Here is a 25,302-nt window from a genome sequence, read left to right on the forward strand (position 1 = left end):
ACAGTTGAAGTAAAGCAAAGTCTTGATTTTAGTTTCTCAGAAATAAAAGTTTTCTTAGTGCTGCTTCAGAGAAGGCACTGGAGTGGGGATATTTACCTGCTCAGGGTTCCACCTTAGTCTAACAAAGACAAGCATGGGAAGGTGGCCTGTGCCCTCCTAGACTGTTGGCTTTTTCTCCACATGAGAATGCAGCAAGGCTATTTGCTAAGTGGTGTTTTTGAGAGATCCAGTTTTCATATTATAAAAGTTTGGGGCTTTTGAAAGATCACAAAACACAGAAGAGATGCCTTAACCCTTATTTAGAGCTCTTAGGACGCAGAGGAGTAGTTAGTGGTTTGAATGGGCAGACAGACACACCAGGCTTGGATAGGCAAGTTTACTGCCAAAGTTGTCTTTGTTAAAACTATGAAGTTGAAATGAATGTTCAGTGACTTCTGATCTCTACATTTAGGTGATTTTCTGCTCTGCTTTCGGGATCTGATAAAACTGGTCAGAGTCAGATGTTAAGCAACTAGATTTTTAATCTTCTCAACAGTATTTTCAGTTTAAAAGAGAACAGCAAGGGAGAACAATGATTGCTCCAAATACATGAGTATCTGATATAAACTCAGCTTAGGTTTCTTAAATGTTTGATTTAATTGAGCATGTGTCTTTTCTGAGTTCTTCTTTGTTTTATTATCTATTATTTTTATTTTATTATTTACACTGAAAACTAGTTAATCGCACAGTCTTCATTTGAATCCATTGTCAGTCCTAAATGGGCCTCTGTGTTCTTCCTGATGCTAGTGAGTTGAGCTGGACCAGTGGTTTTCAAGCTTTGATGTGCATGGGAATCACCTGAAAGGCTTCTGAAGCACAGCTCCCTGGGCCCCACCTGACTCTCTGGTTCAGTAGGTCTGAGGTAGAGCTCCCAAATTTGCATTTTTAACAAGTTCCCTGTAGATGCTGATGTTGCAGGTGGGGTACCATACTTTGAAACCTTGGGGCTGGCCAATATAGAAGAAAATCTGAAGGTATCCCTTTTGAACCCAGAGCCTGGAGTGAAATCCAATCTGATGACTTTTCATTTTGTCCACTCTGGACTCTACTCATCTTTTCTGAGGCAGAGGGGCCAGTTAAGCAAACAGCTTTTCCCCCCAAAAGAATTGTTCCAGAGGGCTTAGAATCTTTTTATCAACCCTGCCAAAGCCATGGCCCCTGAGGCTTACGTGCACTAAGACAAGGTCAGGAGAAAAATGGGTATCTGTTTCAGGGGAGAGGATTTCTTTTCCCAATTCACCCAGTCTCTTATGATTTTATCTAGCTTAACCCAGAGCTTCTCAAGGAAAGGAAGCACATCTGAGTCATCCATACAGCCTATAGTCTTGAACGGCGCCTGGCTTATAGAAGGCGTATAGTCATTTCAATGTTGTTGGTTGTTTCTAGAGTCCTTTCCTGTGCTTGCTTGAGGTAGATCCAGCAAGGCGAGTCCTTCCAATATGCGTCCAGTCACTCCTGCAGGTGCCATTTACTCTACCTGCACCAAGGGCCATCTCTACAGGCTTTGCATCTGGTCTGTGTAAATGTGTGCAGCCTGACCAGCACTGTGGGCTCAGTGTCTTAAGATCTTAGTGTGATTATGGCATTGATTCCAGAAAGTAGAAAGATGTCTTTTTTCAGTGGTGTTAATATTAACATAGGATGGCTAATTGGACCACAAGTAATACATTTCTTATAAATAGCTTCATTCTAAGAAAGACATAGAGTGGATTTTCCCTTGTTTATTTTGCTTTGCCTAGGTCTTTGCTGATTTAAATAAGCCAATAATCCTCTGTAAGGAGGGGAGGAGTCACCACAGAAGACCAATTGGGCTACTGAGTAGAAATCTTGGACTGCTACCCATTTTGCCCTAGTTTTTAGGATGATATGATCAAATTGAGACTTAGATTTATATCTACTGGACAGGATCCCTGAATCCTACTATTTAAGGCTTTCATTCATTCAGTGAATTTTTACTAAGCCCCTTGTATGTGTCAGACTGTGATGCCTGCTGGAACTTATATCTCAGGTACGGAAAGGAATGTCTAAGAGGTGCATTCTTTGTGGACATGGCAAAATGTGATCTCACAAATTTTATTAGCTGTCCACATTGTGGAGAATTGAAGGTTTTATTTCCAGGATTTTCAGAAAAGTAGATAGGCTTGTCAGGAGAGTGGCAAGTAGTAATTTGTTATGGTCTGTTGGAGAAGAAAAGGCAGCAAGTCAGTGACAGTGCCCATGTAATGGCATAAACGTTTTGATGTCATCTGCTAGGTGGAATCATGATATTGTTGACACCAACAGGTAGGGACAAAAGCAAATTGCAAGTATAGCTAACACTTAGAGAGCACTTACTATGTGCCAGGCATTGTGTAAATATTTTGACTGTATTAGCTCAATACTTATAATAACCATATGAAGTAGGTTTTTTAATTGTGGTCTATGTCAGTTTTTAAAAAATAATTTTAAAATATTTTTAATTGTGGTAAAAAACATAAACATGAAATTTACTGTCTTAACCATTTTTAAGTGTACAGTTCAGTAGTATTAAGTACATTCACGTTGTTGTACAACAGATCTCCAGAATTTTTTCATCCTGTAAAACTGAACTCTATATCCATTGAAAAACAGCTCCCTATTTCCCTCTCTCTCCAGCCTGTGGAAATCACCATTCTACTTTCTATTTGTTTGAGTTTGGATAATTTAACATGACTTATGTTCTAGATTTACTGATTCTTTCTTCTACTTGGTTGAGTCTGTTGTTGATGCTCTTATTGCTTTCTTCTCTCATTGTATTCTTCAGCTGTAAGATTTCTATTTGTTCGTTTTGATGATTTCTATTTCTTTGTTGAACTTCTCATTTTGTTTATGCATTTTCTTAATTTTAGATGCCCGTGTATTCTTATAGTTCACTGAAATTCTTTACGAGGATTATTCTGAATTCCATGTCAGACAGTTCATAGATCTCCTGCAGCTTGGGGTACTTGATGGGTCAGCTGGCAGCATCTGTGGGCAGTGGGGTTTGCTGTCAGGGTCTCTAGTTGGGTGAAGTCACTGCCTATGCTCTGAGGCCAGGGGGCTGCTGCTGGCTGGGCTCTGTGATCGCTCACGGTAGATGACATTTCAGGCTGTGCTTCCTGACCAGATGGTGCTCACGGCTGCATTCTTTGTTTATGCAGGTCCATAGGCAGGGCTTTAAGGTTGGATGGGACTGCACACTGTGCTCTGTGATGAGGTGGGACCAAAGGGTGTGTCCCAAAGTTGGACTGGGTCCCTGTCTGGGCTTCCACATCAGATGGGACCCACAGACTGTGCTCCATGATTGGGTGGACTCACTGGCTGAGCTCCCTGACTGGGCTGGGCTATAGGCAGCATTTAGCAATTGGGCAGTTCTGTATGCTGGGCCCTGCTTCAGGGTGGGGCTGTAGACTGGGTTTCTCGAACTGGGTGGTACCATACGCTGGGCTTTGAGGCTACCCAGGGTCACTGTTCTGACTCCCTGGTCATATGAGACCAGAGGCTATACTTCAGAGTTGGGTAGGCCTTCTGGCCTGGGGCTCTGTATAAGCAGGGCTGTAGCATGGAGGGCTCCCTGGCTACCTGGGTTCACTGGCCAGGCTTCCCGGTTGGGTAGGACTGGGGGCTATACTCAGCAGGTTGTGAATTTTCTTCTCTGCCTAGGTGGGGCCACAGAACAGTCTCCACAGCGAATATAGCTTGTTGACTGGTTACCCATATCAGGCAGAGCTGCCTGGACCAAACAAAGTCCCTGGCCAGAAGGGGCTACTGGCTCAGCTCTGCAGATGGGCAGAGCCCCTGGCTGGCATCTCTACTTCAGTGCTGCTGAGTGCTGATTGCTGTAAGCCCTGCCCCCCACTTATCTGTCTCTATCTGATCCACTTTGGGTTCTCTTTCTCCCAGTGGAGAAACCACAGGCCCAGAGGGGCCCTTTTGGTGCAGTGCTGTACCACCCTGGGGGAGGGGTGACACAGTCAGGGTATAGCTGCTCCTCCTTCCCTTCTAATGTGATGCTTCTCAGTCTCTGTGATCCAACAGGGCACTTCAGCTTCAGCCCCCAGTTCTGGGATTTTCACAGTGGTGTCTTGTCTGTGGATAGTTGCTAGGTAGTCTTCTTGTGAGGGAGACTGAAGCTGGGAATGACCTATGCTGCCATCTTGATGACATCACTCCTGAAGTCTCTTTTTTTCCAGAGAGCATTTGTGTGTCATCTGCCAGTTCCCTGGGGATACTACCTACCTGAGATCTTTCTCTCTGTTCCAGGATTTTTTTGAATTTGAACTGTAAACTCTGGTGAATACCATTTGAGAGTCAAGTTTTCAGGAGAAATTTTTTTGTCTCTCCCTTTAGCTAGTTCCAAGGTTGACACAGGCAAGTTTCCTTGCAGTCCCTTTCTGCATAAAGATTTGTTTCTCCTTTACTCTCACACTAAAGATTCAGCCCTTTGCTGCCTTAGCGTTATGAGAATGTTAGATTCTCCATTTGGTCTAATCTTTGCATCAATAATGGTGTCTCTTAGAATAAATAGTGTCTCAGGGTCAATGATATTTGGTATTATTACCGAAACTCATGTGACATGGAACCTTGTTTTCCCCAAGCAACATGCATAAAGTCCTACAGAACTCTGCAGTACCACATAGAACCCACTTAGGGCAATTCTGGAATAGATGGCTCTGACAGTTTCAAAACTATTTATCCTAGTTTCAATGTTTTGAGGCAGTAAAATGTACAAAGGACAAAATGATGCTAAGAATATTATTCCCAGAAGAATAGGCTATTTATGTTCCTCTCTTTCAAAAACTTCCATTTTCTTAATTAAATCTAGTCCAGGGATAAATTAGTCCTGTTTTATATGCTAAAAGAATCAGGGGGGGTGGGGGGGAGGTTTTCATTTAAACTTCTGTAAAATCTTTTTCACTATCCTCAAAGTTTTTTCCTTCTTATAAAGATAATTTTATGTGAATATGTATTGACTTTTATATATCTGAGAACATACTCTTTGCTTTTTTCTTATTAAAAAATCACATTTTGAGAAGTCCCTCTTGTTTTACATTCTTCAAAAATGTTATTTTTCTTAATGGCATTCTGAAATATGAATTTATTACAGTTTATTCTGATTTTATAAACATTACAATTTTTGTCATTTTAAATTGAATAGTTCATCCCTTGCTTATAGCCATGAGTCACACAAGATTGTATTGCTAGTAGGAATGCTTGTTTACTGTCTCGGGAAGAGAAAACAAAATGATGAATAGGCCAAGTTCCTACCCACCTGGAACTCATTTTCTCATTGCGAAATAAAGATATGCAGAAATATGTCTGATAGAAGTACTGTATTTGAACTTAATATGAGAGCATGGGAAAAAGAAGGCATGTGTGAGGATCTGGTGTGACTTCAGGGGCTCAATTAATCTCAAGTGAGTATATGAACATTTTCAAAATTAAGCGGAGGTCTGGAGGCCTGCAGGTGTAGCTACCTGCAGGGATGCAGGGGCTAGTTTGTGTAAAGGTGCGAGACTAGAGTAAAAGGAGGGAAAGCCTCCTGTCATACCTGAACACTTTCCAACTGACGTTCAGTTAGCTGAATTTAATCTCTTTTTAATTTCTAAAATTCCATTTAAAACCAACCCATTCAGAAATACCTTTAAAAAACTGCATGGCATTACTTATTGCATACAGCAAGAAGTATCTTCTAGAACAGATGTTATACCACTATAAAGATGGAAACGCTGGTCTCCCCCTACCCCACCCCCATGTGAGCGGGCTGGTGTGTTAGTAATACTGAGAACTGGCTGTGACAGCAACTCGCATATGGAATTGAGATTGGTCAGGATCATTGTCTCTTTTCCATTCCCTGTTTTTCTCTAGAAGCTCCTGATTAACGACAGGTTTAACTGAAAAATCTTTTGGCTTTTTTTCTTAGCCCTGTTTTTCTAAGGACAATATGCTGTAAATATGAGGCAAGTGAAAAGAAAACAACATATTTGGGAGAAACGCTACTCTACAGAGAATGAGAATTTTTGAATAGGGGACATTTTTGCAGTGACACTTTTTCCCCCATTGAAATCATTTAGCTGGCTTGGGCCTCCAAAGCCACATGTTGGGCGACAATCCTTTCTTAGCTCCTAGAGCCCATTAGAAAGCTGCTTACTTGCAGTCTGTTAATGAAAGTTGGCCGTCTGAGGTCTTCCCACCGCTTCCATCCTTCTCCTACATTGCTTCAGTGGAATTGAAAGCTCCACGGTGAAATGGAGCCAGTAGTAATAAAAGCTCCAGGACCCGGCAGATTCAGTAACAGCAGGCATGTGTTCAGAGGCCCTTGCTTGGCAGACCTGATCTGCAGTCACTTCTCTGTCTAATCCCCATAGGAGTGAGACTCGCTCACATCCTCCAGCACAGAGCCTATAGTCTCTGAATGCTCATTCATTTCAAAAGAATAAACTGAGTACCAGTTTGGGGCCAAGGGCTCTGCAGGCCTCCAGTGACACAAGAATGAACCAGAGGGATGCAGTTCCTGCCCTCAGGGAACTTAACAGTCTGGGAACGATTTTATTTTCATAAATGTGAAACTGATGTTGAATAATTCTGTAGTCACCTTTCGCTTATTTTTCCACCAAGACTTTTTTAAAATTAAATTTGTCATGGACGGGCCGTATCTTGGGACCAGCCCTGTCCAATCTCAGCATGATTCATAAGCACCTAAGTATTTCTTCCCTGCATCTCTCAACAGATTGCTTTGAAGTAATATACTCTGCAGCCCCGAACACCTGACCAAACGTAAATAGATTGTTCTTTCACAGACACGTTGTTGACTTTTAAAACACCAATTTAATTACTTAATGAAGTGACATGTGCTATTTCTTTACTCCCTTGGCCTGTGTCATGGGGCCTGGTGAATTTTTTCCAGTCTCTTATTCTCTGATGATAGCTCCGGTAGATTCCAGGCACTGCCCCATCCTGGTAGGCGGGCTGAGGCAGGTGTGCAAGCCCATCCATCTGTGGCGTGCTAGGCTCCAAGGGGCCGGTGGGTGGGGCGATTCACTGCTCGTGAGATGGTGGCACTTAGGACATCTCGGATGATGATGTGGTACAGGCTGGGCTGTGCTTGGTTTATGGACTTTCCTCTCCTTGGCTTCAGTGCCTCACCTTTGTTGCGATTGCTTTAGGACACATGGAGAAAGAATCTGCCTGGGAGGGACCAGACTGCTTTTGTTCGCTTTGCTGGGTAGGCTTTCCTGGGAGAAGCAGCTGGGACACAGAACAGAAAGTGTATGTCTTGTGGAAATCTAAAATCTTTGCTCTGGCAGGGAATGTCAGAGATACTGAGTCTAGCCCCTCATTTGATAGAGGAGGAACCTGAGTCCCCCAAGAACTGAGGATCGGTGGTAGACAAGGCTGAGGCTAGAGCTCATCATGCCTTCTGACTTTTTTTCAGTGCCCCTTCTGCTCCGCTTGATAAATGGCCACTGGAATTGTTATAGACTTGAGAGAATGGCAATATCTTTAAAAAAAAAAAATACTGTATTCTCCTAACCCCTAATCAGGCAAATGTTTGCTTTATTTGGAATCTAAAGGAGAAACGTCCAGAAACAGTCAGTACACTAGGACTATGGGGGAGAAAATGAACTCTCTTACTGAGAGAGAGCTTATGCTGTAGGGAGTATCTCCCACAGCTTGGATCCTTAGAAAGGTGGCAACTTCCTCCTGGAATCATCTGGAAGCTGGAGGCCACCTTCTGCCAGCAAACACTCCAACCAAACTGCCACTAAAAGACCATTTAAATATAATCTGCCCTGATGAGATTTCCAACCAGATTTCTGGACCAGAGGGGTTTGGATAAAGGTCAGATAAGTCTTTAAACTGAATCATGGACCTTTTCTAAGGACATGCTTTATCTCAATCTGTTATCAAAGCCTGCATGATTTTCGTGGAATCCACTGTGGATTTGTGTGCAGTTTATACGTGTAACTTATTTTAAAAGTACCTTATGCCCTCAGGACTTTTAATAAACTATCCCCCACCAGAGATAGAGCCATAAGAACCCCTCAACCACCTGCCTCCCCCACCAAAAAAAAAAACCCACAATAAAAAAAAAAACCATTGGTTGAAGCCCTATTTAGGAAATTCACATTTGAAACTGCAACTACTGGCACTGTGTACTTCTGATATTATCTGATGACAATTTATCATTGTCAGTGAGATACAGAGCTGTGTACTTTTTTTTTTTTTAATTCTGCTGTGATATGGAAACAATTATCTTGTCAAGGCCAGAAAAACATTAGTTCTGTCAAACAATATAAGAAAACTCACAATGAAAAGTTTGGAAAGTGACGTGAAAGAGTGTGACTAACCTCAAGGCTTGGATGACTTCATGGATTTGGTTACCTGTGAGCCCACGTCAACCAGGCTGGCGGTTCCCCTCCCCTCCCCTTCCAGATGTGCTCTGTGGAAAACCAGGGCAGGGGCGGGTGCTCAGGTCTGTGCCATTCCTCCTGGATCCTGCTGGTGGGTTTCTGCTAATTACACAAATCAGTAACAGATGTGCTGAGGCTAAGCACCTTATATTTATTCCACAATGTGTTTTCTTTAAATGACAAATTTTTTAAGGCCAAAAAGAAAAATATCATTATATAGTTTTCCTCTGCAACACAGAGCAAAAGGGGGGAATACATGTCTCCAGAAAGGTAGTTCATCCTGTCATTTGAACAAGGAGCTAAGCCAATGGTCTCAGAAGAGAAAGCCCTTTGTAACTGTTTAAGATCCTTATTAAGGTTTATTTAAATGTGGTATTCTATAAATCATAGATTTTGTGTTCCCCAAGCTGTTAGATTATAATTTATAGCTGGAGTATTTTTACTCTATATATAAAATGGTTGATAAGGTTGATAAATTGCTCCCACAGAGAAGGGAGCCAGGAGGAGCTTTCCTTAAATAGGAAAACAGTGAAGTTGGAAAAATGAACATTCCACTGGCTTTTTTCTGATCTGGGAAGAGACACTTTTAGGCTTCCAAACATACTAGTGGCATGGCACAGGAGCACGGCTTTTCCCTCTTATTAAGAATATTGGAAATGGGTAACAGAAAATTTGGAAGTAGAGGTGGTATGGCTGCCCCTAGGAGGACGGGGGCCTCAGGACAAATATTTTTGTTCAGGACTCCTGTTTATATAAACAATTTGAGTCACCCGAAATCAGAATGTCAGCACTCGTCTGGTTTAGCCTCCGGCCAGAATGCTTCCCACGGGAGAGGCTACAGAGGAATCATTCCCCCTCCTTCCTTCACCCTGCCCATATCTTTGGGGCATCTGATGAACCCACATGTGAGGGGAGGGGAGGGAGGGAGAGAGTGTTTGTGGGGGGGTTGTGGAAATAGTAGAGGGCTTGAGCATGCGTGGAAGGGGAGAAACAGGGATGGGGTCCATGTGAGTCATGATGTGGCTAGTATGCCCCTCTCTTTTGGTCTTAGTCACCAGAGGGTGTCTGTGAACTTTTCTGAGTGTAGCTAAGGACTTAAAGGAGAAGTGGAGCATTTACTAGGATAACTATTTGAGTAGTTGGAGATCTCTTGCAAGGAGAGGAAGAAGCCTGTTGTAGAAGAAATACTGCTTGTGATTTGATTTTTTATGGAAGACCCTAAAGCCTAAGCTGTGCTAAATTAATACACATAACTGGGAAAGGTGTCTTTTAAAAGTGAATGACTCAGGGTGGAGGGGCAATATAGGGGTAGGCAATTAGGAGGTACAAACCATTATGTATAAAATAAGCTACAGGGATATAATGTACAACCCAGGGAATATAGAAAATATTTTATAATAACTATAAAAGGGAGTATAACCTTTAAAAATTGTGACTCACTATATTGTATGCCTGTAACATATAATACTGTACATCAACTATACTTCAATAAAAAAAGGAAAAAAAGAAAAAAAAAAGTGAATGACTCAGTTTAACACATTTGAGGCCAAACTAGAGTAAGAGTGAACAGTGATTGATATAATTAAGTATTCACGAGGAAAATGATAATTATATCAGGGTATTTGGTTTTCTTTAAGCCGTGCTCTAATTTTCTGTTGATTTCATTAATATAGTAGTTTATTATGGATAGAAATATCTATGGTTAGTTGTAGCAATAAAGAATTGTATTTTCATAGAAAAGTATAATTTGTAGGAAAATATACCTTTTTATTTACCGTTAAACATATCGCCTGAAGCTTGAATCCCTGCAGGCGCCTCCCTCCCTCCCTTCCTTGCATAATAAATGTATTCACTATCTGTTTGTCAGGTGCTGCTGTACTGGCGTCTGCGCATTTCACTGAATACTCACAGCCCCCCTCAAATCCCCACTTTATAGCCAAGGAACCTAAGACTGAGAGAGATTGAGTATTTTGCTCAGGGACATGCAGTTCTATCAGAATTCTGACTCCAGTACCTTTACCCTTAAGTTACCAGCTTCCTTCTGTTGAATACTTACCATCTGCCGGGCATTGAGTCAGGTTCCTGAGCTCCCACAGATGAATAAATTGTATGACCTGCTCTCAGTGATGCCAAAAACTTGGCCTCTGTGTACCAGTGCTGAATTGAATCTTGGAGACAGTTTTGGGTGAAGTGGAAAAGAAGAGCTTTATTGCTTTGCCAGGCAAAGGGGGACACAGCAGGCTCCTGCCCTCAAAAACTGTGTGTCCCAACCCAGGAGGATTTGGTGAGGAGTTTTATAGCAATGGTTCAAGGGTAGGGTTGCTGATAAGATTAGGGTGTGTTCAGGGCCTGCACTCCTGTAATCTGGTCTCAGGTGGTCTGATGAGCTTCTCAAGGTTATCAAACTGTCATCCTCTCTGGAATGAAGAACGCTGACATCTTCCATTTGTTGGGGGTTTTAGTTCTGTAAAGAGCTCAAAGAGATTGTTACGTGTATCCCTGGAGGTGGAACCAGGACCCTGCCCCAAGGCTGCACTATTGTTTCTTCGCTGCTCCTGCCTTTTCTCAGCATCCCCTCCCTTCCCTGATTAGCAACTCTTCGAATCTTCCCTTTGGAACTCAGGGAAGGTCATGGAGGCTGGAGTCTGTTTCCTACAGACAAGAAATGGGGGACAAGGAAAGGCTTCCATGCCCAGGAGCCCCACAGGGTCCTGCTTGGTTTCACCAAGAAGCTTTAAGTCTAGTGGGGAGGGCCTGGGAACCAGCATATAAATAATTGTAAGTCGACAGCTATGAAGCGGTGAGGTGTGGAGTGTCACGGGACTACAAAGGAGTGGCCTGGAACCCAGCCCTGGAGGATGGAAGTGGGCAGGGCTCAGAAAGTCTTCCTAGAAGATCTGTCTCTGGGCAGACCCTTCAAGGATCAATCAGAGCGAAGCAGGTGAGGAGGGAAAGGATGGCCATGGGGCGGGGGGCAATAGGAGGAAAGTCACAGAAGTGAAGAGTGGTTTGGGTTGCAGCACGAGTGATCTGGCATGGTTAAATCAGTGGGATCTGGGATTAATTTGATGTCGGGTGTTGGAGAGAGGGAGAGAGATCATATTTCTGACTTGGGCCCTGGGATGGAGGTGGTGGTGTCAGAAACTGATATAGGGAACACAAGAAGGGAGCCTAGTTAAGGAACCGTGAGAATGAGTCCAGGCCTGGGCAAACTGAGTTTGAGAAGCCTGTGTCACATCCTCAGCGGAGGGTCTAGTAGCAAGTTGAATGTCTAACATTTATAAAAAGTTGTAAAATAATTAATTCATCAAATATTTATAGAGCACCTACCATTGGCTAGATGATGCTCTAGACACAGGAGTTAGTGTTGTACGTAAGTCTCTGTCTCATGGAGATTATATTCTAGTGGGATGAAGACAGATAATAAAGAAGTAAATTAGTGAGCTGATTTCAGAATTGTTATTAAGAAAGAACTGGGTAATGTAGAAGTTCTCACTGAGAAGGTAACACTGGAACTGTGACCTGAGTGTTTAGAAGGAAACTTTCATTTGAATACCCCGGGGTTAAAGTATTCCAGACAGAGGGCATGGCAAGTGCAGTTGTCCCTTGATGTAGGAATGAGCCTGGTAAGTTAGAGAAAGACAATCAGTGAAGCTGAAGCTCCGTGAGTGAGGGCGAGAGTACAGTGAAGCAAAGTTGAAGAGGCAGACAAGCATAGCTCAGGAAGAGCTTTACGTCATGGCGCAGAGCCCGGATTTCATTCCAAGTAAAATGGAAGCCATTGGAAGGTTTTTAACTTGGGTAAATGCTAATGTTACCATTTCAAATGACAAAAAACAGCATACAAAACTGTATTTATTGCACACTCTCAACTGTATAAAATGATGTGAGCAAAGAAGCTTTTAAAGAAACTTGCCAAATGATACCACTGATTGAGAGGTGGTTTCATGCCATGGTCAGTGCTGTGAATGCTGAGTACCAGGGCTGGAACTTGGGCCTGACACTTGCTAGGCCAGCAGTTCTCAAACTCTGTGATCTCAGGACTCTATCTATCAATATTTATCATATCAGAAATTAAAATGGAGAAAAAATTTAAACTTTTATTAATTTATTAAAAAATAATGAACCCATGATATGTTTACCTAAATGACATATTTTAATGAAAAAAATTACTGTACTCTCCAAAAAATAAGCTGTGAGAAGAGAGTCCATTTTTATACTTAAGTTCTTATTATTTAGCACAACAGGAAGCAGCTGGGTTCTCATATCTGCTTCTGCATTCAGTTGGTTGTGATATCACAAGTCATATATACTTATGCAAGAATGAGAGTGAAAAGGGCAAATAATCGACTTCTTAGCATCATTCTGAAAATAGTTTTGCCATCGTGGACCCCTTAAAAGTTCCATACCCCACCTTAAAAATCTTCGTGTTCAGTGTGACGTTGGGCAGTCTCCTAACATAATGGGTCTCAAACTAGTTTCTCCATCTGTAAACTGGAGGCTGTTGATAGCACCAACCTCACAGGATTGTTGTGACTACTTAATGAGTCAGTATATGTATTTAATGAGTCAATCTATGTTAAAATAGTGCCTGGTGCATATGGTGTTCAGTACATATCAGCTAGTTTTCTTTTTGTTGTTGTGATTCTGTGTGGCAGCAACAACTCTCGCAAGAAGTTGCAAAAACTCATTTAAACTTTATTCTCACTGATTTTCCTTCCTGTCCTCTCTTGCTCCAGTTGTGAAATGAGGCTTCAAATCTGAATGCCAGCTTACAAATGCTACTGTCAAATAATTGCAGGTTTAATCAGTTACTCATAGTTTAGCTTGTAGTAATTTTCCAGATTCTTTCTTTCTTCCTTGTACCTAAAATCATCTCTTCTCAGTGAGTAGAAGTTTGATGGTAGATGAGGTGGAGGAAGAAGAAGAGATCTGACAGTACCAGGTTCTGCCTGATGCTATAAGACTTCAATTTAATTGCTTTCCCCCTCTTATATTTTCCATACTGCAATCAGAAAATGAATTGAAATGAAAGTCAGAAGACGCCATCAGCTACTGCTTGAGGATTTGTGTCAGCTAGTGCTTTTTTTCTTTTTTTTTTTGGGATGGCGGTAAGTGAAATTCTCAATCTTGGCTTCACAGTGGAATCACCTGGGAAATTTTTTCAATTACCGATGCTTGGATCATCCCACCTCCAAAGATACTGATTTAATTGGCCTGGATGTGGCATGGTCATCAGGATTTTAAAAATCCTCCCAGTGCCCAAAGTCTCACCAGGCTATGACTAAAAAATAAGGTCATGTGTTTCCTTTTTTACTGTAAAATATAACAAATCTACCAAAAAAGTACGTAATACATAAATGTCAGCTTAACAAATTGTAAAATGAACACTCACGTCACCACGATCCAGGGCAAGAACCAGAACGTTGCCAAACCACAGAAGCTCCCTTGCCTTTTCTCAGTCACACCTCATTTTCCAACTCTCTGGAGTTAATCATTGCCCTGATATTTTATAATCACTTTGTTTTATAATTTTATCCTATGAGTATAAATCTCTAAACAACATAGAATAGATTGGCACATTTTTAAACTTTATTGAAATGGAATCATACGTTTTTGTCTGGCTTCTTTTGCTCAACATTGTATATATTTTTTGATTCATTTGTGGTTTTGGATATAGCTGTAGTTCCTTGCTTTTCATTATTCTGTAGAATTCTATGATATCAATATACTACAGTGTCTTTCTACATTCCACTCCTGATGGATGCTTCTGGTTTGGGACTGTTATAACCAGTTCTGGTATGAGCATTTTCATATGTCTCCTCGTACACGAAGGCAGACATTCTGAACATATATCTCTAGGAATAGATTTGTTGGACACCTTTGCTCATCCGAAGGAAGAGAGAGAGGCTGAGCAAACCGGAGTCCAGAAGATAGGAGTTGGTGTCTGGGACTCTGTTAACACTCTGCTCTGGGCTGGGACCCTGGAGGTTTGCACTGCTCTGAGCCATGTGCCTTGAGGATGTTGATGATCTACAGGAGGCAACTGTGAAGTTCAGGATCCTCTCTTTTAATCGTTTCCTGAGACTAGAGGGATAAGGTTTGATGCCTGTCAAGGGTAGAGATCCTGTTGAAATACTTCCCTCTCTGGACTGGGACCCAAGGGCAGCCTCCTGGCAATGAGCTCACAGGCAGGACAGCTGGGTGGTGCAGAAAACATCAGGCCTTCATCCCAACCTCAGCAGCTGATAGAAGGAGATAAACACACTCTCTGGAGAAAGAAGACATCATCCTGCGCCTTGAAGTGGTTCTTAAATTCTTATCCTCTCCTTTATCTTGACAGGTATTCCCCACTAGTTAGTTCATTGAAGCTTTGATGAAGATACTTCTTTTCCTTAGCTTTTTTTGTTATCTTCAGTGGGGAGTTTGGTATGAATCAGTTGTTACTGATGGCACATGCCCCTATCTTATATGCATACCATAAACCCAGGCTTGTTTCAGATACCTCTGCTAAAATATCCTGGGGTTTCCAGGGAGTGCTGACAAACTTTTCTGGTCTATTCTCATGGTTGCCTGATACTCCAGGCTATTGACCTGCCCTTCTGTAGGTTCTCTCTTGCCACATTGAGTCTAAGATCCTCTGGGTCACTGCTGCTGTCTGTACTACTTTGCTCCAAGCGTAAACATAGGCTGTGGTATGCTAGAGCTGGCCCATGTTGGTTCCTAGGAACTGATTGTTAAATTCTTAGGATTTATGTGAGCCAGTGGTTAAACACAGCTGTTATTAAAAATTAAATTATATAAACTTACGAGTTAAATAAATTATATGAAACACAAAGTTCATGAATACTCAAAACTCGTCCCTTTTAAGTTAGCTTTTACCATATTTTGCTGATGGTGCTCTTGAGGTTATTTCTATCTGTTGGATCTGTGTGGTGGAAATACTATATACAATGGCGTGCTATGGCACCTCGCTTCTCAACTCAGTGATATGACTGCTTGAACAGTCATGGGAAGATATTTACACCATGGAAATTGGTCAAGGCTACAAATCAGGGCTTTTTCTTTCTTTTGAAGAGCTAGTTGTTAAACACTTAGCACGTCTCTGGACATAGGCCCCCCTTTCAAATCCTCACAGCAGAGTCAGAGTCAAAGAACAGAGTTTAGCAGGCCTCAGAGAATAACAACAGGGAATTACCGTTCAGAGAACTTAAAACCTGGTTACTAGAATGGTTATTCTGAGTCACAGGCATAGGCCTCTTGATGGTAGTTACTAATGTTGCCGCTTTGCCTACATCCTGTCTCAGCTGTTTATTGGTGGTTGAATTCAACTTTCCTGCCTTGTCGTTCAGCCTACCCTCAAAGAGAATGACATTGAGCAGGTCTTTCCTATGTCGATTCCAGGCCTCAACTCTCTGAGATACACAGAGAGTAAAATAATTTCCTTCCTTCCCTCATCTACCCCACTCCTCTTTTCTGTTCTCTTTTTTTTTTTTTTTTTTTGCCCTAAGAATAAACTCTCCTTGAGATGACTGACAGTGGGAATGTCCATGCTCTTTACTTCTTACCATGGGGCTAACCTTGCTCAGAATACAATAATCACCATTTTTTCATAGTGTCTGGTTTATTCAGTATTGAATAAAACCACCTGTGGAGCTTCAACAGAACAGTCCAGATTGAGATTTGGCCTTTGAACACTGGCCTCCACTTCCCCTTTCCTTGAACAAATATACACCCATCTCAAGAATAAACAATAATGCTAAGACATAGAGTAGTCCAAATCCAGATTTAGCAATAAAGACACCAAAATATTTTGTCTTCAACATAATGTACATGTACAGGACATGATTTAAAGGATCGCCTTACCTGTATAACTATGTAGAACCTACCTTTAGTTTCTCTGTCTGGAACATTTGCATTTAAGATTCCTCATTGCTTTCAGAATTGCCCTAAGAAGAAAATGTGCTTCAGAATATATTCAAAATCTAGCACTTCTCCCTGCTGATCACCTGATCCAGCCCCCTTCGTCTTTCATCTGGACCACTGCAGTATCCTCCTAATTGGTTTCCCAACTTCCACAATTGCCCCTCTTCAGTCCATTCTCAGCACAGCATCCAGAGTGCTCAGGTTAAAATACAAATCGGATCAGGATGTTTCTTTGCTCAAAATCCTCTAATGTCTTCTCATTTTACTTAGGGAATAAGCCATGGTTACCTCCATAGGATCCTCTTTATTTCTTTGACATCATTATACTCCCTGTAGGTCACTCTGCTCCAGCCAGATGGACTGTCGTGCTGTCCTCTGAACATACCAGATGCTTTCTTGCCTCAGGGATTTTTCATGCACTCTACTTGCAGTATGAAATTGTCCTGTCCCAGAAAGCTGCAAATTTCGATTCTTTATTTCCTTCAGATTTTTTCTCAAATATTACTTCTTAGTGAGACCTTCTCCAATCACCTTATCACAATTACAGCCCTCCTATATTTCCTATCCCCTTTTCCACCCTAGTACTGATTACCATCTCACTCATTCACTCACCAACCATATATATATATATATATATATATATATATATATATATCTTCGTTATTGTATAAATTGTCTGTTTCCTGACACCATTACAAGGCATATTTCATATGGAATTTTTATCTGATTGTATCATGTTCAAATACCATTGCCTAGAACCTGGTACCTGGCACATAGTGGTTTCTTAATAAATATTGAATGAATGAATGAATGTATGACAGAGTGGTAGAACAGACATTGGTTAGGATCTGGGGACCTAGGTTTTAATTTTTGCCTTTGCCTCTGATAAGCTCTGTAACACTTATTACATTCTGTTTCTATATCTCTAGGTACTTATTAATACAATGAGGATATGATGACTGTTTCACATGCCTCATTGACTTTTAGTGAGGCTCATGCAGGGAAGTGTTCTCTATAGGTGTGAGGGGATATTTTTATTGTCTTACTTATTTATACCCACTGTAGTGAGCAGCTAGTTCCAGGCCCACCTTGCTTTAAACCACTCCCAAGAAAAAGCTCTCCATTTGAACAGAGCGTGGGGCTGACAGGTTCATTTCCGTATCTCCCTCTGAAGATGTTAGCGGATCCTTGCTTATTGCTTAGATCAGGTAATTGGACTTATTATAAGCCATTAAAAACCTAAAGAATGAAATAAGCCACCACAGGGGCCAGGGCCTTGTGTGTGTCCAGCATTGTTTTATGTGTTCTGCATGTATGATACCCTTTCATCCACCTCCACTGCAACTCGGCAAGTGAGAGTATGGCTTCATTTTAGAGATGAAGAAATTGAAGTTTAGAAAGATCTAGTACCCCACTAAAGCAGTGGAGCTGATAAGAGACAGAGCCTGGGGAGAACTCATGTCTGTCTGACTCTAACACCAAACTCCCGTCCAACTCAGGAAATTGAGATGGTCAGTCCAAGAGCCTAAAAGTGAATATTCTCACACCTGTGGAAGATGTTTCTCACTGATGTGTTCATTTCTTTTCAGACTGTCTATGACCAGTGGTTCATTACCCTTTTTAACATTGTCTACACATCACTGCCTGTTTTAGCCATGGGGATTTTTGACCAGGTATGTGTTTTTCTCTGCCTTTATAACGTATTTTGCTCTGTGGATGCCTTTTAGTTGCTTTTAGCTTCTAAGTAGAAGACACGAATCATAGAAAGGGTCCTAGGAATGCAGTTGTTTTAATACGTATTGCATGGCTCAAAAACCCTTCCAGATCTCCCACCTCCACCAAAAGATCCTCTGATCAGAGCTTGATTACTATCCTCTTAAAGATTCACACCCTACATTATTCCTCTAAAGGCTCTGAGACATCCTGCAAGAAACAGTCTCTTTAATTTCATTGTAGCCCAGCATTTCCCAAACTCATAGAACTGCACGTTTACCTATTTATTTTTCATGTAGAACTGATCAGTATGCCTCAGAACTAGTACCTGTGGTTCACACACCAGGGAATACTGTATTAGCCTCTGAAAGTGCAGAGAACCGTGCAGTGATACATAGAAAATCATGGAGCTGGGTTGGAGTGCAGAGAGCTAGCATCTGTGGTGACACTGTCCAGCACAGCCCAGAACAGGAACTCCAGGCCAGAGGAACACCCTGCCAATGGGAGAGGAAGACACGGCGCCCCACAGCCATGGAGAGAGAAAGTGAGCAGTTTTCTTTGGTTTAGCTCCACGTGCTTGAGGGGAGAGAAGGGAGGGAATCATTTATAAAATGGTAGATCCTTGGCACACTCAGACCCTTGGAGGGTACTTCCTGGATAGGGACAAAGTCTGGCTGCCTATGGGGAAGTGAAAGGCTAGCCAGAGGAGCTTTCATGGCACAGAGTGTATTGTTTAAAAAATTTTTTTGAGGTATTTTTAAAGAGACCAGATTTTCTCCAGGCTGTTGTTAGATCCATTTGCTAGGCCTCATTTTCTGGCCCAGAGCCATCTATTGCAAAATATAAATCTTCGCATTATGAGCTCACTCTACTCTCCCATTCTGAGGCTCTGTAGTCAGTTGTAAGCCTCACTTCTTGTATGTAAAAAGGGCAGTTTGTGAACAACATATTTGTGAAATTCTACAAAAAGTAATGAACTCTTGAAGACCTTAGATGTAAGGGATTAAGCTCCTTCATTTCCAGGTGCCCATGTTTGCAAGTGTTCCTTTCCTTGGTACTTTGTAGCTGCCCAGAATGTGGAGTAAAATATTAAATACAAAGCAATTTCTGGGAAAAGATGGTTATTGTGCAATTTGAAAAAATATAAGGGGAGAATTCAAGATGTTGTTATTGGAAGATCCCGAACTCACCTCTTCCTATGGGCACAGTGGGTCTACAGCTACAGGAGGAAAAATTTTCTCTTAAAAAACCCTAAAGGCTGGCTGAAGAAAACCACATGGAAGCCAGTTGGAGAGGCTGGCACACAATGTCACCATAAACCCCACCCCCGCCCTCAGCATGACAGTCCTCAACAGGGAGAAAACTCAAAACCTGAAGCTTCTGCCTTAGGAGTGAAGGGTGTGCACCCCACATTGGGCACCTTAACATTTCAGACCTGCACCTGCACCTGAGAGATGAACCTCCTAAAACCAATGAGGCTCATGTCCCAAGACCCACAAGACTGAAGCGATCTAAGAAATGGCTCTGAATGGGCCCGTGTGCTCAGACCCACTTGCTCCTTGGGCCCAGCTCAGAGGCAGCAGATCATGCCCAGTGATGGAGGCTCACCAGCTTATATTAAATCATCAGCCTGGGGAAAGGCATCTTATTTAACACACACATCTAGGAGCCCGCTGGAACACACTCCAGGGACAGAGACTGGTGGGTGCCATCCTTGTACTCTCCCTTTGCCATACTCCAGAGCACCAGTACCTCCTGAAAGGGAGCTGTTACATGTGTCTGGTGCCCCTATTTTTGTGGCTGCTGTCCAGGGGACACCTCTTGACTGCCTGGCTCTGGAGGCCAGGGGAACTTGCATTCCTGGTCCCATGGGACTATAGTAATGGGTGTTACCCAGAAAGGAGCTCATATTCCTATCTGGTGTCCTGATTTTTACGGCTGCTGCCAGGGAACACTTCTACATCATCTGGCTCTGGTGGCCAGTGGGGCTTACACTCGTGGGTCTCACAGGATTGTAACCAGAGGAGAGAGAGTTCTTAAATATCTACCACCCCTCCCAGGGCAGAGCAAGAGGCAACAGACTCAGGAGCTCAGTCTTTCTGTGAAGGAGGCCTATTAGCTAATCATTATAGCTGAGGCCTGAGGGGTAACCGTCTAATTAAACGTGCATCTAGGGGCTGACTGTCATCGTTTCCAGAGACCTCAGAGGGCAGGCAGTACCTTCATGCTCTCCCTATGCCACCTTCTAGAGCTCCAGGGTCTCCTGGAGAGGAGCTTCACATGTGGCTGGTGCCCTGGTTCTTGTAGCTGCTGCCCAGGGGACACCACTTGATCACCTGGCTCTTGTGGCTGGGGGCTTGCGTTCCTGGGTCCCATGAAACAGTAGCAAATGAAGAGTTGGTTCTTGGCAGGCTACCCCCAGGGCACTGCACAGACAGCAGACTGAAACCCACTCCCAGTCTTTCTGGAAAAAGGAACTCTTTGTCCTGGAGCTTCAGCCTGAGGGGCAGGCTTCAGGTTTGGCACACTTCTGGGGGCTGAGGAAGCTGCTCTCAAGGAATGTAAGCTGTGGATGCCATCTTGGTCTGCTCCCTCTGCCTTGCTCCAGCTTTCTGCCATCTCCCAGAAAAGAGCTTATGCATTAATATGGAGCCCTGGCTTTTGTGACTGCGGCATAGGGAACCTCCTAGATTGCCTGGTTCTCGTGGCCAGCGAGGCTCATTCTTGCAGTCCCACAGGTATATATTTGCATGGTTTTAAAAACTGCTGCTTGAGGGCCTAGATTCCCATCAGCCTGAATCTAGGTGCTATAATCTGACCCTGACACTGACATGTCTTGGCACATTCTCAACTACTGAGAGCTGTTAAAGATATAATAGGCTCTTTGAACAAGCATGAAGGTTTGAGAGGCAACAAAGAGCTGGGGCGGGGTTGAACAATAAGGTTTATCTCCTACATGAGGCCACTCTTGGAGACAGGGAGAAGTGTTTGTTTTGTCAGCTGTATGAAAACAAACACAAGAGAGTCAAACAAAATGAAGAAACAGAGAAAAGCAATGATCTTAGAGAGAAGAATGCATGAACACAATAAGTTCCACAAAAAGATGAAAAATATAAGAAAATACCAAGTAGAAGTCATAGAGCTGAAGAATACCAGAGCTGAAGTGATTAATACACTACAGGGATTCAATAACAGACTAGATGAATCATTAGGAAGGATCAGTCAACTTGAAGACAGGAACTCACCCAGTCAGAGCAGCAAAAAGAAAAAAGGATGAAAATAAGTGAAGATAGCCTAAGGAACTTACAGGACAACATCAAGCAGACCAACATTCACATTATGTGGGTCTCAGAAGGGGAAGAGAGAGAGAAAGGAGCAGAAACTGTATTTGTAGAAATAATGACTGAAAACTTCCCCAACCTGGGAAGGAAACAGACATCCAGACCCAGGAAGCTCAGAGAGTTCCAAATAAGATGAACCCAAAGAGACCCACAGAAAAACACTTTGTAATCAAACCATCAAAAGTTAAAGACAAAGAAATAATATTAAAAGCAGCAAAAGAAAAACAAATTATTATATACAAGGCAACCCCCGTGAGACTATCAGCAGATTTTTTTCAGCAGAAACTTTGCAGGCCAGAAGGGAGTGGCATGATATATTCAAAGTTGAAAGGTAGAACTTTCACCAAGAATATTCTGCCTGGCAAGATTATCATTCAGAATTGAAGGAGAGAGAAAGAGTTTTTCAGACAAGCAAAAGATAGAGGAATTCATCACTACTAAGCCAGCTTTATGAGAAATGTTAAAGGGGCTTCTTTAATCTGAAAAGAAAGGTGCTAATCAGTAACAAGAAAACATGTGAAGGAATAAATCTCGGTCAAAAGGTTTGAACAACACAGTTTTGAACTGTGTGGGTACACAATCCACAGTTGGGTGAATCCACGGATGTGAAACCATGAATATGGAGGGCTGACCATAAAGTTATATTCAGATTTTTGACTGTGTAAGCATTGTTGCCCTTAACCCTGTGTTGTTCAAGGGTCAACTGTATATAGTAAAGGTAGTGGTTTAATCACTTATAAAGCTAGTATGAATATTAAAAGACAAAAGTAGTAAAGATAACTATGATTACAATAGTTAAGTAATAGATAAAAAGATGTAAAATGTGATATCAAAAACATAAAATGTGGGGGGAGAGTAAAAATGTTGAGCTTTAGAATGGAACCAAACTTAAGCAGTTATCAACTTAAATAGACTATTATAGATATGGTATTATTTATAAGCCTTGTATCACCACAAAGCAAAAACCTATAGTAAATACACAAAATATAAAGAAATATAAGCATATCACTAAAGAAAGTCATCAAACCACAAAGGAAAAGAGCAAGAGAAGAAGAAAGGAACAGAAAGGAATTACAAAAATAGCCAGAAAACAATGAACAAAATGGCAATAAGTACCTACCTATCAATAATTACTTTAAATGTAAATGAACTAAATTATTTAATCAAAACAAATAGAGTGGTTGAATGGATTAAAATAAAACAAAACAAAACCCAAGACCCATCTATATGCAGCCTCCAAGAGACTCACTTTAGATGCAGACACACAGAAACTGAAAGTGAGGGGCTGGAAAAAGATATCCCATGCAAATGGAAACCAAAAGAAAGCTGGAGTGGCTATACTTATATAAGACTAAATAGACTTTAAAACAAAGGCTAATAAGAGACAAAGATGGGCATTATATAATGATAAAGGAATCAATCCAATAATAGAATATAACATTTGTAAATATTTACGCACTCAACATAGGAGCACCTAAATATATAAAATAAATGTTAACAGACATAAAGTGAGAAATAGACAGCGGTACAATAATAGAAGGGACTTTAATACCTCACTTAGATCAATGGATAGATCATTCAGGCAGAAAATCAATATAGAAACTTTGGCCTTAAATGACATGTTATACCAGATACACCCAATGTATATATATAGAATATTCCCTCCAAAAGCAACAAAATGCAAATTCTTCTCAAGTGCACATGGAACATTTATTTTAAAGGACAGATCATATGTTAAGCCACAAAAAAGTTTTAATAAATTTAAGAGATTGAAATCATATCAAGCATCTTTCTAACCACAGTGGTATAAAACTAGAAATTAATTACATGAAGAAAACTGGAAAATTCACATATATGTAGGGATTAAGTGACATGCTACTGAACACCAATGGGTCAAAGAAGAAATCAAAAAGGAAATTTAAAAAAACCTTGAGACAAATTAAAATGGAAATATAACATACCAAAATTTGTGGGATACAGTAAAAGCAGTTTTAAGAGGGAAGTTCATAGTAATAAATGCCTACCTCAAGAAACAAGAAACATCTCAGATAAACAACCTACCTTTATACCTCAAGGAACTAGAAAAAGAAGAACAAACAAAGCCCAAAGTTAGTAGAAGGAAGGAAGTAACAAAGATTAGAGCAGAAATAAATAGAGACTAAGAAAACAATAGAGAAGATCACTGAAACTAAGAGCTGGTTCCTTGAAAAGATAAACAAAATTGACAAACCTCTAAGTAGACTCACCAAGAAAAGAAGAGAGAGGACTCAAATAAATAAAATCAGAAATAAAAGAGGAGATATTACAACTGACCACAGAAATACAAGGATCATAAGAGACTAATATGAACAGTTATACACCAACAAATTGGACAACTTAAAGAAATGGATAAATTTCTAGAAACATACACCCTACCAAGACTGAACTATGATTAAGTATAAAATCTGAACAGAATGGAAAACAGTATGGAGGTTCCTCAAAAAATTAAAAATAAAACTACCAAGTGATCCAGGAATTCCACTTCTGGGTACTTATCCGAAGAAAGTGAAAACACTAATTTGAAAAGATATATGCTCTCCTATGTTCATTGCAGCATTATTTATAATAAATAAGATATGGAAACAACCTAAGGGCTAAGAGATATAGAGAAAAAATATACAGTTGATCCTTGAAACAAGAGAAGGGTTAGGGGTCCCCCTCACCTTGGCCCCCCTCCCCATGCAGTCAAAAATCCTCCTGTAGTTATACAGTTGGCCCTCCACATCCATGGTTCTGCATCTGCAGTTTCAACCAACAGTGGATCACGTAGTACATATTTATTGAAAAATTCTGTGTGGAAGTGAACCTGCTCACTTCAAACCCATGTTGTTCAAGGGTCAACTGTGTGTATAATAAGGCCCCTTATTGCCATCAAGTTGAGTGTATACCCCTATCCTGTCCTGCTTTGTCAACTCTGGCGCTTAAACTGATCTCCAGATCATGGGATGCTATGCTGGAAGGCCTCAGTGACCGTCTGTGGGTCTGCTCATTTTATAAGGAGGAAACCAAAACTCAGAAGTTCAGGTTACTTTCCTAAAGTCACATGGCCAATATGTGACAGAACTCAACCTAGCAATAGGCCACTTGACTCTGAGATTGCAACACTATTACTGTTGTTACTATTACTATCATCATTCTTTTGTTATTATTTATAGAAGCATCTGTTTTTTAATTACAAGAACTGTGGTAAGAGCTCTGCTGAATACGTACCCATTTCATCATGACAGTGATCCTGTGAGGGAGATGCTGTCGTTTATACTCCTGGAGATGAGGAAACTGAGGCTCACACAGCTTAAGTGACAGGTCCAAGACTACACCCCTGCTAAGCAGCAGAGCTGGGGTTTGAATCAGGATTGTCTGGCTTCAAAGCCTGTGTATATAACCTTATCAGTCACTGGACTGGGGAAAGAAGCACCCACTAGCATCTCAAAACTGGACTTCTCAAAGAGACTACGTCAATGTTCTTCATGGGACTCCATTTGGCAAGGCCTTGGGTCATCCCACAAGCAGGAAGGGGAACTTGGTCTGCTCCCAGAGTTCATGCTTATGTTGCTCCCTCTTTGCCTGCTTCACCTTACCCATGACCCTGTGATGTTGCCAGTGGTCAGTCCTTGCCATACTTTTTGGCTGGGGTGTTCGGCTGGGGTGCTCACAGTGTGGTCATCAGCATTGCTTTGGAGCTTGTTGGAAATGCAGTCTCAGGCCCCACCCCAAACCTACTGAATTATAATCTGTACCCCAGGTTATTAGCGTGTACATGAAGTTTGAGAAGCACAGCTTTAGTTTCTCCCAGGACTCTGTTGGGCCCAGACATGACGCCTTCTCATTCCGTC

The 25,302-nt window shown here is 41.6% G+C and overlaps 1 protein-coding gene across 6 annotated transcripts in view; it reads left to right on the forward strand.

The window, feature by feature from the left end:
- Positions 1-25,302, forward strand: part of ATP8B4 (ATPase phospholipid transporting 8B4 (putative)) — a 257,988-nt gene that overhangs the window by 216,497 nt on the left and 16,189 nt on the right. For all 6 annotated transcript variants that reach the window (XM_022587137.3, XM_022587135.3, XM_022587131.3 and 3 more), the window contains one exon: positions 17,966-18,049. In XM_022587137.3, the coding sequence (XP_022442845.2) occupies positions 17,966-18,049 (84 nt within the window). The remainder of the gene's footprint in view (positions 1-17,965; positions 18,050-25,302) is intronic.

This window comes from Delphinapterus leucas, chromosome 2, assembly GCF_059928025.1.
Source record: "Delphinapterus leucas isolate spDelLeu-1000000601 "Yukka" chromosome 2, BTC_Dleu_Yukka2, whole genome shotgun sequence".
NCBI classification, from domain to species: Eukaryota; Metazoa; Chordata; class Mammalia; order Artiodactyla; family Monodontidae; genus Delphinapterus; species Delphinapterus leucas.